We start from the raw sequence: 15464 nt of genomic DNA, 5'->3' as shown, positions 1-15464 counted from the left end.
TTCATTCAATTTAGAACGAAAATTTTGAACAAAGATGGATTTAATTGAGACATGAACGTAATCACCAGTGATTAAAAATAAAAAAATTAAGTTAATTTAATGACTTGATTGAGATATCTAAATAAACAAAAAAAAAAAAACTGTTTTATTCATAAAATTAATTAATAAAAACTAAAAGATTTATTAAAAAGAATTAATAAATATAAACGATTTAAAAAGGTATAACACCTTTTGATCCAATAGGATCATTAGCGAGAAATTCGTACGTTGATTTTTCAATTATTTTTTCTCGAATTTAATTATCTGATTAAATTAAATCTGCATATAAAAATAAAATTCTGTAAACAAAATATAATCATGTAATCATTAAAATACCAAATAAACACAATATAAGCAATAACCACAAATATACATTTAAATATGGATTTTAAAAATAATCTAAAGATTACCCAGCCATTGCTGACCTAATAAAACTAACACAAAATTAATGATATATAAAAAAAATTTGCTTGAACTAATTTTATATTAATACGAAATTTTGTTGGTTTAATTTATAATGGTAAATATCACAAATTTAAATTTATATGTATAATAAAATATATAACAAATTTAAATTAATAAGTGTAAATGATTTACAAAGGTATAATACCTTTAATCCAATAGGATCATTAGGTGAGAAATTCGTACATTGATTTTCTAATTATTTTTGCTCGAATTTAATTCTTTGATTAAATTACATCTTCACGTAAAAACAAATTTCAGTAAACAAAATATAAACATGTAATCATTAAAATACCAAATAAACACAATGTAAGCAATAATCACAAATATAAATTTAAATATGGATTTTAAAAATTAAGTAAGGATTACCCAGCCATTGTTGACCTAATAAAACTGACACAAAATTAGTGATACAAAAAAAAATTCGCTTGAATTAATTTTACATTGATACGAAAATTTGTTGGTGTCATATGATGAGTTAACTTATAATGGTATATATCACAAATTTTAATTTTAATTATAATTAAGGAATAATTTTATCTCTTTTCATAAACACTATTAAAATTTATCTTATAATGATAGATATATAAATCTCATTCGTCACTTTTGTTTAGGTGGCAAGTAAATTTTTTAATCTATATCTATACTCAAACAGAGGGCACTAGAAGCAAACTTGACACATGTCGCTATCTCATTGAAATTTTTCCCGCTCATTTTCATAATCTAAATAAAGCAATCTTAATAGTATATGTATCTTATATCTTTTTATTTCCTATAAAATCTTAGGAATATATTTTATGGTTCAAGAAATTATATTTACCTAAATAAATTACGATCATAGTTGATAGCAATATGCAATCATATTTAATATAATACTCTTATTTAAACATATAATATAATATAATATAATTTGAAGTACGAAGTTGTTAAAATTTATTGGGTCATTATGTAATCGATCATTTAAAATTTCTAAATGATTATAAATAAAAGAATATTACTACATTACTAAGATAGTAAATTTTTGGGTGTTACTTCTATTTTAAATGTTTTTTTGTAGTTACCTTTTTACAACTAAGCTCTGTTCTTTTCATCATATATTTACTATGTATTAAGCTTCTATTATATCTATCTATCTATCTATCTATTTATCTATATCTATATATATACACTAATATAGAGGTTGATCAATCTACAACTAACACATGTCACCCTGTGGTTAAAAATTTTGCTGCTTATTTTTCTTATCTTAAAAATATTAACTAAATCTTATTGTGATATTGTAAATCACTATAAATATGTATATTCATACAATCATACAATTAAAAAAAACATTCTTATACTAATAAGTTGTATTAGTATAACAAAATATATTATCACAATTTATATTAAAATTTCAATTATTGATTGCACAAAATCTTTTATAGATTAAATAATGATATAATATTTCTATAATAGTGATTAAGCAAGTAAAATAAAAATTGATCTTATTACCTTTTTACATACACATAGTGACATAATTTTATTACACTAAAACACGATAACTAAAATTAATAGCTTTATAATTTATTTATAAATGGCATATGAAATAATTAACGATTTCACCTCTCTCAAAGAAAACTGGAAGATCAAAGTTAGAATTGTATGGATTTGGTACACTTCAATCTTGCTCATTTCCGCTATTCTAAATAAATTAAGGGGGTTGCTAAACGCAACCTAGGTTTACTTGACGCAACCCTTTTTCCCTTATTTTTTCAACCCTAATAGAATTATAAAAATTAAATTATCTTTTCTCCTCGTCTTTCAACTTGGTAAAACATATTAATAAATTTAAAATTTTCTATCACACAAGTACCAAAATTATCTTTTCTCTTCCCCTCCCAAGTGTAGCAACCGATTAACATAAATTTTATGATACAAGTGTTGCATGATTTTGCTAGCAAATGGAACAAGAAGCATGAAAGACAATTTAGATCATAGAATTAAACATATTTTTAGCAGGCTTGAACCAGACTATGAAAATAGATACTAGTTGAGACAAATTAGATCACAGCTTACAAACAATAAAGGAGCAGGCTATTAAGAAACAAGCTGTCATTCATCTTACTCATCTTATACCCTGCTCCTTTCTTTAGAAGAATTAAGAATTTAACATCCAGTCATGATTCTTTGCTAAATGTATTAAGCAACAAGGAGTATGAGGAATAAATCAACAGTGGATATACAGCTCACAAATTAGAATGCAAACAAGTAATTCAGATTCAAATGAAAGAAATAATGATGTCTATTACTACCCAGTTAAACAAAACAACTAGAACTATTATATTCCAATTATATAAAAAAACTACAACTATTATATCCCAGTTATATGGAATACATTCCTCCATTTTTTCCAGTCCATACAAAGTAGTCAAATCAATTTCATACCAGTAACACAAAATAGTTGAAATTGCATTTGTCAACTTATCTAATACTACCCAATTCCAATTTGATTTTTTCAATTGAATGAAAATTCGATCCCAACAAAGATTAAACACCCCACAAATAGAATAAAGAGTATACAAAACCCCCCAAAATTCATCATACTCAAGCGAGAAAAAAAAAACAAAAAAAAAAAAAAAAAAAAAACAAAACGAGATTACACCCTAAATTAATTTGTAAAATGGAGCACCAAAAATATGAGAGATTGTGTAGATTATCTTTACAACAACAATGAACAATTTGTAGGGAAGATCAAGCGACAAATTTCGATTGAAGAATGACAGCACAAGTTCTCACATTGATTTTAGTATTGAATGACTTTTTTGATTGGAAATTTTTGGGTTTTTTAGGTTGAAAGAGAGGAACGAAAGAAATGACAAGGAGTTTAAGGGCCTGTTCATATTTACTAAATTGAGCTGAACTGAACTGATTGGAGCTGAACTGAACTGAACTGAACTGATTGGAACTAAACTGAACTGAACTGAACTGAATTGAGCTGAAATGAATATTTTATGTGAGAGGGAAATTAAGAGCTGAACTGAACTGAACTGAACTGATTGGAACTGAACTGAACTGAACTGAACTGATAAGAGCTGAACTGAACTGAACTGAACTGAAATTAAGTAAATGTGAACAGGCCCTAAGAGAGAGTTTGAGTGTGAGGGTAAATTTGGGTTTTTAGGGGGGTGTGCTGAGTAGATGAAGGTTGTATTTAGCAATCATGTAAATTAAAGAGTTCAATTTTCAATACCAAAATATTTTTTAAACCTTATACTATATGTCTTCTATAAATCTTACATATGGATACTTTTTAATAATTATTTTTAACATCCTATAATTTTTTATTTTTAGTAAGCTACAGTTTATCAACGAAAATATTTGATCAAATAGTATTAATTTACACATACTTAACAAAATATCAACTAATTTAAATAAGTGTAAAACGTACTATTATTTACAACTCATACGTATTGAAAAATTTCCTAAAATTTATAATGTTAACAAAATAGCATCATATCATGTCAATATACATTGTAAGTATACTTTGTAATATATTCTATAAATGTCACAATATTGATTTCATCTTAAATTGATGCAAAAAAAAAAAATGTAGCTTATACTATTTTACAATTGTCAAATTTCACACAAAATTATAAATAAGAATTTACATATACCTAAAATTATATCCTAAATAAGTTTGATAAAAAGATGGACATAGACCTGTCAATCGGGTCGGGGTCGGGTCGAGTCATTTCATTTCACGAGTCAAGAAGTGGTGAACCCAACGATTTACAACAATTTTGTTAACCTGTCAATCGGGTCGAATCATTATAGACCACGAGTCATTTCAGGTTGGGTCACTTTATTTCACGGGTCGAGATATGTTAACTCTCACCCAAAGTTTTAGGTCAACCCAACGGTTTAGAAAAAAAAATTCATATAATTTATTTATTTTTGTTAATGTTTAGAAATTTATGATTTTCAAGTTTACTTTTCTATTACTGTATTATTTTTTCAACTTTTAATCGAATATTCTCAATAATATTATGTTTAGCCATTATATGGCTACTACATAATTTAAATCACCACAAAGTGCATCAATTCCTAACTAATAAAAAATGATAATTAAAAAAATACTTGTAAACATTACAAAATTAAAGGAGGAGGCTAGGCTAGGCCAATGTGGCATGCATAACAATAATGCGGGATATGGAATATTAGTGTGGATCGATAGTTTGTGTAGGAGGTTGTTGTTATTGATCTGTGTAAGAGTTATACATATAAGATGGATAAATGAGATAAGGAAAAAATGTCGGATGGTAGGCAAATGGCCAGACGCAATCAATAAACTAGATATTAATTTTCAAATATGTGTAGAGAAAAATGATCAAATTCAATCAATAAACTCAATGAACCATTAAAGCGGGCGGACGGGTCAGGTTTGCCCCGTATGATTAAGACAAACGTACACATGAATATTAGCACTGTCAAAACGGTTTGACAGTTCGGTTTCGGTTCGGTTTGAAATCGGTTCGGTAGTTAATCGGGTCGGTTTGGAATCGGTTTAATTGTCTCACGGGTCGGTTTTGGTTCGGTTTAAATAGTTATCGGTTCGATTCGGTTTCGGTTTATTCTTAAGCGGTTTTAATTCGGTTCGGGTTGTAAACAGTCCGGGTAGTAAACGGTTCGATGCAGGCGGGTTGCGGTTTGTTAACGGTGCGGTGTAAACGGTTTTTATCCCGGTTCAAACAGTTTCGGATTGGAAACGGTTTCGGGTTAGAAACAGTTCGGTTCTTTTTTGGTTCAGTTTATAACTGGTTCGGTTCTTTTTCGGTTCAGTTTATAATAGGTTCGGTTCTTCGATGGTTTAACCACTTTAACGTTATTCATATCGGTTCCATTTCAAGTTTACTAAATTACGGTTCGGGTCAGTTTTCGGTTTCAAAAAATAAATTGTTTATCGAGTTGTTTGGATTCGGGCAGTTAAATGGTTTTGGTTTGAAATTTGATAGTACTTGCTAACCTTTTGCATTCACAAGTTTTATATAAAGTTGGCAAGTCGCAAATCATTTCTTATTTAGGCATCATATTATAAACAAATTCTCATTGATTTTATAAATACATATTATGTTCTGTTTCAAGTTTAGTCATACTGATTTTACTATTTTATTACGAAGTAGATTATAAGAGTTAGTGTATTAATGTATTATGGTTTACAATTAAGTTATTATATGCTTCTTATTTAATCATTTATATACTACGCATAGTATCATAATCATGATTTGATGAGTTCTTGACTTCTTGTGAAATGGAAATTTGCAATTTGGTAATTTGATACTTGATTAGTCAACAAGACTGATAATTATGACTCGTTTATCATTATATATGAAGATATTACAAAGTGCTTTGATTTGTATAATGAAAGAAAACACTTATGACTAATTAACAAGGTAATATTGATTAGTTCAATCGATCATATGTACACATTATTAACACATGGCATCTAACCATCTCATAGTTAAGTATTCGTATCATCGTTATTCGTATGTATTAGTACAAAGTTATAAACTCATTAGTGATCTTTTTAAATTTATCTATTTATACATTTTATTAATATAACGTTTTTATAATTTTTACGTGTATGAAAATAAAGATATACTAGACTACTAGTAGATGTTTTAATACGTGTCTTGGGCACTGATCCCGATTAAATGGGGCAAAAAATACTAAAGAATTGAGGGAATAATATTTTTGTAGATGAATGTACAACACACAAACACACACGGATCACCACTCTCAACCATAGATTAAAAAATCAATGGTTAGATTTTTTCTCCCACAACACACACGGATCACCACTCTCAACCATAGATTAAAAAAATCAATGGTTAGATTCTTTCTCCCATAACACACACAGATCACCAATCTAAACCATAGATTAAAAAATCAATGGTTAGATTTACAGGAAATCCTTTTGAAACCCTTTCTCTTTCATCTTCTTCTTCTCACCTCTCTCTTCTCTCATCTTCCTTATCTTCTTTCCCCCCTCTTTTGATTTATCCACCGCCATCAACTATACTACCACAGCCAACTCTATCAACCACCAAATGCCACAACACCGTCGTGAGCAACACCAACACAGACTCTACATCAACATCAATGGTGCAAAACGACGGTTTTAAGGTCAAATTCGACCATGAAAACTCTAGATCTAGAGTTTTCATGGTCGAATTTGGCCTTGTAAACCCAATTCCGAGGTTTTGAGTGATCAAATTTAGCTTATAGCTCAATTACAAGTTGAGAACTACTCCGGCGAAACGGTTGTACTCGTCAACGGCGCCAAAACAAAGCCATGAACTCCGAATCGAGAAACTCCATGGAAATTGCATCACCTTCGCAAGAGAATGATCAATCCAAGAATTTCAGAACCCTAACTTTGCTCTACTCCAATTATCTTTGGTCTCGATTCTCCAATTCTCCTTTCATCGGTAAACTTTCCAGTTTTTGTCGTCAATTTGGTCGTGCTTGGTCTTGTCGCCAGAAGTTGTGTTTCCCTCTTCCTCTTCCTTCCAAATCGGTTCATTCTTCACTGTAATTTCTCTCTATTTTACTCAGATTATGCTGAATTCAACTTAATTTTGTTTGTTTGATTGCTTGATTTGAGCTTGAGTATTGCGTACTTTTGCAATTCTTACATGTTTCTGTTGATTTTGTTGTAGTGTTGGATTATGGATTTTTCTGGTGGTTTTAGTGTGATTGTATTGCTAGATTGTTTGAGCTTCTAAAATTGTGCTGAACTTGAAGTTTTTGAGCTAGAATTACTGAGAAATGTTATGTCATTGAAATTCCTTATACCTTTATGATTTTCGAGTCGGGTAAATTGCAATGTTGTGACAGTATATTGCAATGTTGGGTTTACTAAATGTTGTGACAGTATATTGAAATGCCAATTCAACATTACTGTTCGAAGTTAAGGTTTACTAAATGTTGTGACAGTATATTGCAATGTTGGGTAGATCTGGGTTGGGGTTTGGGTTTATAACCAGTTCGGTTTGGTTCATAAACGGTTCGGTTTATAACCAGTTCGGGTTACAATCAGTTCGGTTTTTAAATGGTTCGGTGCAAACGGGTAGCAGTTTGCTAACGGTCCGGTGTAAACGGTTTTTTTGCCAGTTTAAATGGTTTCGGGTTAGATACGGTTCAGTTCTTTTTCGGTTCGGTTTTCTTTCAGTTCGGTTTATATTTGGTTCGGTTTGTTAACGGATTCGGTTCTTATACGGTTTAACATTAATCGGGCCGATTCGGTTCCGGGTTTACTAAAATACGGTTCAGGTCGGTTTTCGGTTTCAAAAAAATTGGTTTTTAATCGGTTCGGTTTTCATCTGGGTCGGTCGGTTTCGGGCAGTTAAACGGTTTCGGTTTGAAATTTGACAGCACTAATGAATATAAATTGAATTGATACACATTATTGTGATAGTGATTGTTACAAAATAATGAATAATTATAGGGCTTCACTATTGTAGATTAAATTAACTACTGTAGTTTAAATTTATAAGATTTACCCGTGTAGTATTTGAGCTTTTAAAACCGTGCAATTGCACGAGTACTATACTAGTTCTAAAATATAATACTCCCTTTGGCCCCGAATGATAGTCACTTTTGCCATTTTTAGTCACATTTGTTTTTTTCAAGTACCATTAATATTATTTTTTTACCAAAATTCTCTAACATTTGCATAAATATTTGTGCAAATTTAACTTTCTCATGTAAATTTTACTTTCCCATGTATTTTAATTACTTTCTCTCTCTACTTTTTTGCATACCCAATGTAAATTCACTTTTCAATGTACTTTCTTTAATTCTCCTTAATTCCCGTGATTTTTCTTCAAAAGTGACTATCATTCGGGGCCGGAGGGAGTAGAAATCTAATTTTTAATTGGTCAAAAATATACATTACTTATGTGGCGCGCCGAATGCTTTGGAAAAATGCCTAATTTATTTATATAAACTAGTGTGTATCCCGGGCGTTGCACCGGGTTACTACTTCAAAACAAAATGTAATCCAAAATCCCATATTTGAAGATATTACATTTCCATTGTTTAGGAATTGTTGAGGCTATTCCTCTTTATTTATTTTTTTCAAGCTACATATTTTTTCAAGATTATTTGGTTTAAATGTTGACTCTGATTTTTAGGTATGGCTGAGGCGAATGCAGTGGTTTTTGAAGAAAAATCCAGAGGAAGTTGATAAGATGATGAATCGTGCACTTCTATCTCTCCCAAAGCATGAACACATACAGTTTCTTTCACAAGTTGCTATCCTTCAGTTCAAGATTGGAGTTCCTGATAAAGCGCGATCTATATTTGAGAAAATGTTGCGTGAATACCCAAAGAGAAGAGACCTTTGGAGTGTTTATCTTGATCAAGTAATAACTGTTGGCCTTTTTTAGTTTTTATAAAATTTCTTTCACCCTCAACTTTACAACTTACATAATTTGCATTTTCATTGTACAGGAAATTCGATTGGGTGACGTTGACATCACACGTGCTTTGTTTGAAAGAGCAACTAGTTTGAGCCTTCCTGCAAAGAAGATGAAGGTTCAATCATCTTCTTTCTTTTTATATCCCTGTACTTTTGTGTGATCTTTGCTCATTGTTTCTTTCTCTCTTACATTTTATTGCAGTTCTTGTTCAAGAAGTATCACAAATATGAGAAGTCACTTGGTGATGAAAACCGGGCTCAGTATGTTATTAAGAAGGCCAAGGAATACGTAGAGACATCTGCAGTATGAGATGGACTGTTCTGTGCTGTTTTTGCTCATCTTTCTTCCCCCATTATTGTTGAGTGGTGTTTAACATACATGGTAGAGACACTGCCGTTTGGAAGATCTTGGCAGTTGGCTAAAAACTGATCTTAATCATGTCCCCCCACCCCCCACACACACACCTCCCTCTCTTCTGCAAGGTATGTGGGTGTTGGGTGGGGGGGGGGGGGGGATATTGGGGGGAGTTCGACTGTGATTAGAGAGCTCTAAACCCGGTTATTGATGAGAAGGCGCTTGATTTGGGCCTGCAATTTTGTATGCTAGTACTAAAATTTAGAAATGGAAAATTTGCCAATTACTACCGCGTATTAATGCGTACTTGAAAATTACTACCGCGAAATAAAAAACTTGTGACTTACTACCGTAAAAACTTTAAAAACTTTGCGATTACTACCAAACTCCAATTTAAGTAGTTTATGACGTCACTAACCCAACTTAAACCCATGGTTAACCTATTTAACGACCTAAAAATAAAAGAAAAATAAAAAAAAGCCTAACCCATGGTTAACCCCCCCCCCCAACTACCCCATTCAATTTCCCTCCTCTTTCTCTCTCATACTCTTTCTCTATTTTCCCCCAAATCAAAAATCCAAGGAACTTAGAAAATTCTCCAAATTGCTGCTCTTTCTCAAAATTGAAGAGTAATACCTCGTAGGTATCCTCAAATCGATTCAGGTAAAATCTCAATTTGTTTAATTTCGCTCCCAAACGTGTTGTTGAATTGTGTTAGAATTCTAGGGTTCTGGAATTCGCAATTGAGGGTTTTAGAGTGCGATTTTGATTGACAAATTTAGTGGTTATATATAATTCTTTGAATTAAACTAAGATTTAGAGATAATAACTGATAAAAGTTTATGTTGTTGTTGTTGACTCAACAGGGAGATGTTTAGGGGGGCAAGGTCGAAGGGTTGGAAATGCAAATGTGGGTTGAACACTTCAATTATGAAGTCCTGGACCAAAGAAAACCCAGGTAGGAGGTTTGTAGCTTGTCCAGACTTTGATGCGGAGAACAATACAAGAGGCTGCAAATATTTTGTGTGGTATGATGAAGAAATGACAATGTGGCAGAGAGACTTAATTTTGGGGCTGCTAGAAGACAAGAAGACCTTGTGCTTGGAGAATGAGAGTCTGAAGAAACAAATTGCTGATGTTAACCGCAACGCAAGGAAGATGAACACTCAGTATGTGATGCTGAAAATGAGGCACACTGGTGCAGATTTAGGGGTTGTTTTATGCATTAGCTTAGTTGTTATTGTGATTGGGTTTGTTTGGGGTGTTGTGAAGTAGGTTGTAATGCTTGTTGAGAGCTGGTTTATGTTGTTATCAGGAGGTAGTTTAAGTTGTTATTAGTTGGTAGTAATGTTGTTGAAGTTAGTTATGTGGTAAGACCAAAAATAGTTGTAAAAGATTTCGGTTTGAATGAAAAGAAGATTATTGACATATTTATGGTTGTTTTGTGTTTCTTGTTGCTTAAAACAATAGCATAGAATGGTATAGACAAATTGCATCAATAATCAAATTGTTAAAAGCATACATAAAAGTAGTTAATGGTTGTTACAAAACTGAATATTTGCAAATTCATACAAATGTGATGAATGTATTATCAATAACTAACATCACAAAGTAGGGTCAGCAAGTTTGCAAATTCAACAAAAATAAGTTAAGTGCCTGATTCCAAAAACTACACTTGCATAAATAGACCTAATTTCCTACATAATGGCTTGGGCTGTTTGGGTGTTGTGAGGTGGCTGCAAAGGTAATGTTTGAAGCTTGAGAAGACATATCCACCACAGCATCCTGACTTGGTTGTTGTGTTGATGATTGTTGCTGCTGGAACAAAATGAAAAAAAAAAAAAAAAAAAAAAAAAAAAAAAAAAAAAAAAAAAAAACCCAAAGTCAACAGAAGATTCTTGCAAAAATAGCAGTTCAAATTCAAAGGTTAGTTGGCAAACCTGTTTAGTAGTTGCCTTTCCCTTCCCTTTCCCTTGTGCTCTTTTCTGCCTATCTTGAACAACCCAAGGGTCAGTTGAGAAAGGCTTGCCCCCCTTATTCTTAGGTTCTGGAGGTGGTGGGTCAGCATACTCATTCTTGCAAGTTTTGGCATTGTGACCAAATTGCTTGCAGTTTGAACACCTCCTAGGGTTCCCACCCATCCTTAACTGTTGCTGAGCTTCTTCAGTAGCCTTCTCAGCATCTTCCCCTGCCTGTTTCTTTCTCTTGTTCTTTGAAGGCCTTCCTGGCATCTTTTTGAATGGTGGAGGCATAGGTTCTGGGTAAGGAGTCTTCACCCACTCCTTTGGACCAGGCATGGGAGGTATCACTGGATCATATGTAGCTCTGTATCTATTCTTGGAGTACACATCATCAACATAGTCTTCTGGGTCACTTCTCATGTATAAGATGCAAGCATAAGCATGATGGCAAGGAATTCCAGTTAATTGCCAGTTGTAACAAGAACATTTGTGTGCCCCAAGATCAACTAGAAATCTATCAGTGTTGTTCTCAACCTCAAATAGCTCCTCAGTGCTTCTAGTCACAATGTTGTACTTTCTTGGTCTCTCAGCCCAGTCAAATTGCTTTTTCACATATGGCATGAACCTACCGGTCACTGCTTGCACTCCTTCTCTCTTTTGACAGTTTCTTTGCATCACATACCTTCTCATCCACTCCATATGTGTTAAGATAGGCTTGTCCCTAGCTTGTCTCAATACATTGTTAAAACTCTCACACGTATTATTTAGGAGCATTTTTGACTTAGGAGTGGTAGAGAAGGCATGTCTACTCCAACATTGAGGTGGAATAGCATCCATGTAAGCATGTGCATCTTCTGACATGGTTTTCAGAGTGAGCATGTGCTTGTCAAAGTCCAACTGTTTATAATAAGTACATACATAAGCATAAGAGTTTGGCCCAAGACAGTCAAAAAGTGTTCCAACAAAGTCACATGTCAACAAATACAATTACTTTTGCCAATTACAGCAACATTCATGTACTAAATTAAGTCATATTTCAAAAAAAAAAAAAAAAAAAAAAAAGTTTACTAAATTTAGTCAAACATGAAGCATCAGAGTTAGGGGCAGTTAGATAGCATACCTTGGTTGTTGCTTTAGCAGCTTGCCATAGCAACTCCTTGTATGCAAGCCCATTCCATTTCAGCTTAAAGTTGTTCCAGATATGTCTCCAGCAGAATCTGACTTCAGATTTTGGCACCACTGCTCTAAATGCTTCAAGCAATCCCTGTGGAAATCAACAAGAGATTGGGGTTAGCTAAGATAGCAGGATATAAGTATTGACATATAAGGGTGAGAGATAGAGCAGTTAGATGCTTACTTTTTGCCTATCTGACATAAAAGTATAACCATGCCCATCAGTTGTGCCAAGTGCAGAAGCCAATAAATCCAGAAACCATATCCAAGAATCTTTCTTCTCCACCTCAACAACACCCCAAGCAAGGGGATAAATGTTATTATTCCCATCAGTTGCTACAGCAACCAAACATATGCCTGGAAATGCTCCAGTTAGATGACAGCCATCTAAACCTATCAGTGGCCTACAACCCTTTTGAAACCCTTCCATGACAGGTTTCAAGGAAATGAACATCCTTTGAAAAATTGGTGGTGGCCTTTCTATGTTGTCACACATGCATATGGCCATACTTCCCTCATTGTACTTCTTAATGGCAGCAACATAGTCCCAAATAGCTTTATATTGATCCACCCCATCCCCATACAACATTAACTTTGCCCTTGCCCTAGCATACCACAATTTGTAGTAACCACAGAACACTCCTGTCTCCCTCAAAACTCTCTCACCAAAACCCTTAGTGAGATGCCAGTTTGGGTCACTCCTCTAATCTTAAAGGTATTTTTCAGCCAAAAATTGTGCAGTGACCTTCCTATTCCTTTCCTCAGTTCTACATGTGTGCTTCAGCCTCATTCTTGATCACAAATGTGTCCTCCAACCTTTTCTTTTTGCCTAATACTTTGAAATCACAAAGCACTTGTCCACAAGTACAAGCTTGCTTCTTAGATCTTTTAGGGTCCCAAGGACACTTGCACCTTTGCTTACAGTAAGTGGTAACTACTTTCTTGCCATTATGAAGATAGTAGTAATCATACTTGTTCTCAACTGCATGCTGCCTAAGTGCCTTCCTCAAGATCTCAACAGATGCAAACCTTAAACCCAATCTCAGCCTAATTGGATGGTGGAAATCTGTTTCTGCATTAAATACAGGGCAGTTGTTCACCTCATCATCTGACCCATCAAGGCTGCCAGGTTCTTCAGAATCATATTCATGCTCAGCATCCAAGTTTAACCCACCCTCAAGGTCTTTTTTAAGCTTTGCTGAACTTCTGGTAACCCTTGTTGAAACTTCAGCAGCTTGCCCCAGTGAAGTGTTCACACTGTCTAGAATTTCATCCCTTAAACCCCCAGCAAACAAATCTTCATCAACATGGTCATCAACATCTTCATCCTCTAAAGGAGCATCAGACCCACTCTCTTCTTCTTCTCCTAGTATTATCTCATAGTCAGGATCAGAACAGTTTCCTTCCCCCTTACCCTTAATCTTGCCCTTCCCCTTATCCTTACTTTTGTTCTTCCCCTTATCCTTTCCTTTGTCCTTCCCCTTTTCCTTTCCCTTGCCTTTAGTAGCTATGTGCTTCCTTTTCTTTGAAGCAGATCCAGGGGTGGTAACTGTCTTCCCAGAACATGGACCCAACTCCAGCTCCTCAATACCTGCTACTGTCTCTACACTACCTGAGCCTGCCACTACTTGTTGCTCATGCCTTCTCAATGCATCTAGCCCTTTCAAATACTCCCTCTCTGTAATCACAACTGCTTCTTCTATTTGTCCAGGAACACTATCTGAAGTGTTAGAGGAATCAGGTATAAGTTTTCTTCTTATTGGCAGTTTTGCCCTAAACTCATGTTTGGGAAGCTTGAATTTAGGGTTATTTGAGGCTGGTTGTTTTTCTATTTTGATAGAAAGGTGAGGTGATTTGTTTTTAGTGGGTTGAAGGCAGTTTGGTTGGGGATGACAAGGCTTTTTCATTAACATTGGTTTTTTCTCCACCACCTACTAATATTGAATTAGATTCCAATTGCCCCACATTTAACTTTTCCCAACTATCTACTTCAAACACCACATACAAAGTTACCATGTGTTCCTTATCCATGCTTTTTAAAAGCTCTTCCACATCACTATCTTCTGTCATCACCTTCCTCCCTGTAGTTAGATTCTTCCCAAATCTCCTGCACCATAGCTTAAACTCCCCCAACTTCACTTTAAAGTGTCTTATCACAAACTTATTTAAGAAACTCATGTTGAAATTACTAGTACTCACTTGACCCTCTAAAAGCATAGCCCCTCCAGTCCAATAAACAATGTTATGCCTAGTTTCAAACTTCTCCCCATACCACATGCGCATACCAATAAAGGCAGGAACTTTAACTTCTACAACCCTGTTTATGAACTTACTTAATCAGCAACAAACCTAAATCAAAATCTACTATTAATTTAATGCATGCATTGATGTACTCACACAATCAATTAAAAATTACTCAAATAAGCATAAACAAATCAATTCAATTAAAAATTCACACTTTGCATACTCCAACCATTAATTTAAAATTCTAGGTCAAACTACATGCTTAGCTCACCAATTTCAACAACATCAACACTACCAACTACCATTATATACTAATTTAGTAATGCAATTACTCAAAAACGAAATTAGGTTCACTTACTTGGATCCAATTATGCGTGGTACTGTCAGTTGTTTCTTTTTGGGTCCTCCTCCTTCAGTGGTCCCCTTTTCCTCCATCATAGCTCGCGTCACTGTAGGGTGAGTTAAGCAAAGCCAAAAAAATTTCCAATGATCAAGCGTCACTATCAATTAGGTCGTCAATGGAGTTCGCAGTCACAGTGATTTCAGAGAGAGAGAAAGAGTATGAGAGAGAAAGAGAAGGGAAATTGAATGGGGTAGTTGGGGGGGGGTTAACCATGGGTTAGGCTTTTTTTTATTTTTCTTTTATTTTTAGGTCGTTAAATAGGTTAACCATGGGTTTAAGTTGGGTTAGTGACATCATAAACTACTTAAATTGGAGTTTGGTAGTAATCGCAAAGTTTTTAAAGTTTTTACGGTAGTAAGTCACAAG

General features: G+C 33.8%; 2 protein-coding genes across 2 annotated transcripts; both read left to right on the top strand.

Annotated features, from left to right (window-relative positions):
* The first annotated feature begins 8679 nt into the window (after positions 1 to 8679).
* On the top strand, positions 8680 to 9624 carry LOC145618601 (rRNA biogenesis protein RRP5-like). Its single transcript, XM_081673377.1, has 3 exons — positions 8680 to 8906; positions 8995 to 9078; positions 9165 to 9624. The coding sequence occupies exons 1-3, from the start codon at positions 8691 to 8693 to the stop codon at positions 9270 to 9272; spliced, it is 408 nt and encodes a 135-aa protein (XP_081529503.1). The 5' UTR covers positions 8680 to 8690; the 3' UTR covers positions 9273 to 9624.
* A 623-nt stretch (positions 9625 to 10247) lies between these two features.
* On the top strand, positions 10248 to 10592 carry LOC145617008 (uncharacterized). The gene has a single exon (XM_081671717.1). It carries the CDS (start codon positions 10248 to 10250, stop codon positions 10590 to 10592), a length of 345 nt encoding a protein of 114 aa, XP_081527843.1.
* Positions 10593 to 15464: the final 4872 nt, after the last annotated feature.

The sequence above is a fragment of the Chenopodium album genome, chromosome 26 (genome assembly GCF_948465745.1).
Source record: "Chenopodium album chromosome 26, dcCheAlbu1.1, whole genome shotgun sequence".
Classification (NCBI taxonomy): Eukaryota; Viridiplantae; Streptophyta; class Magnoliopsida; order Caryophyllales; family Amaranthaceae; genus Chenopodium; species Chenopodium album.
This window is presented reverse-complemented; position numbering and strand designations above follow the sequence as displayed.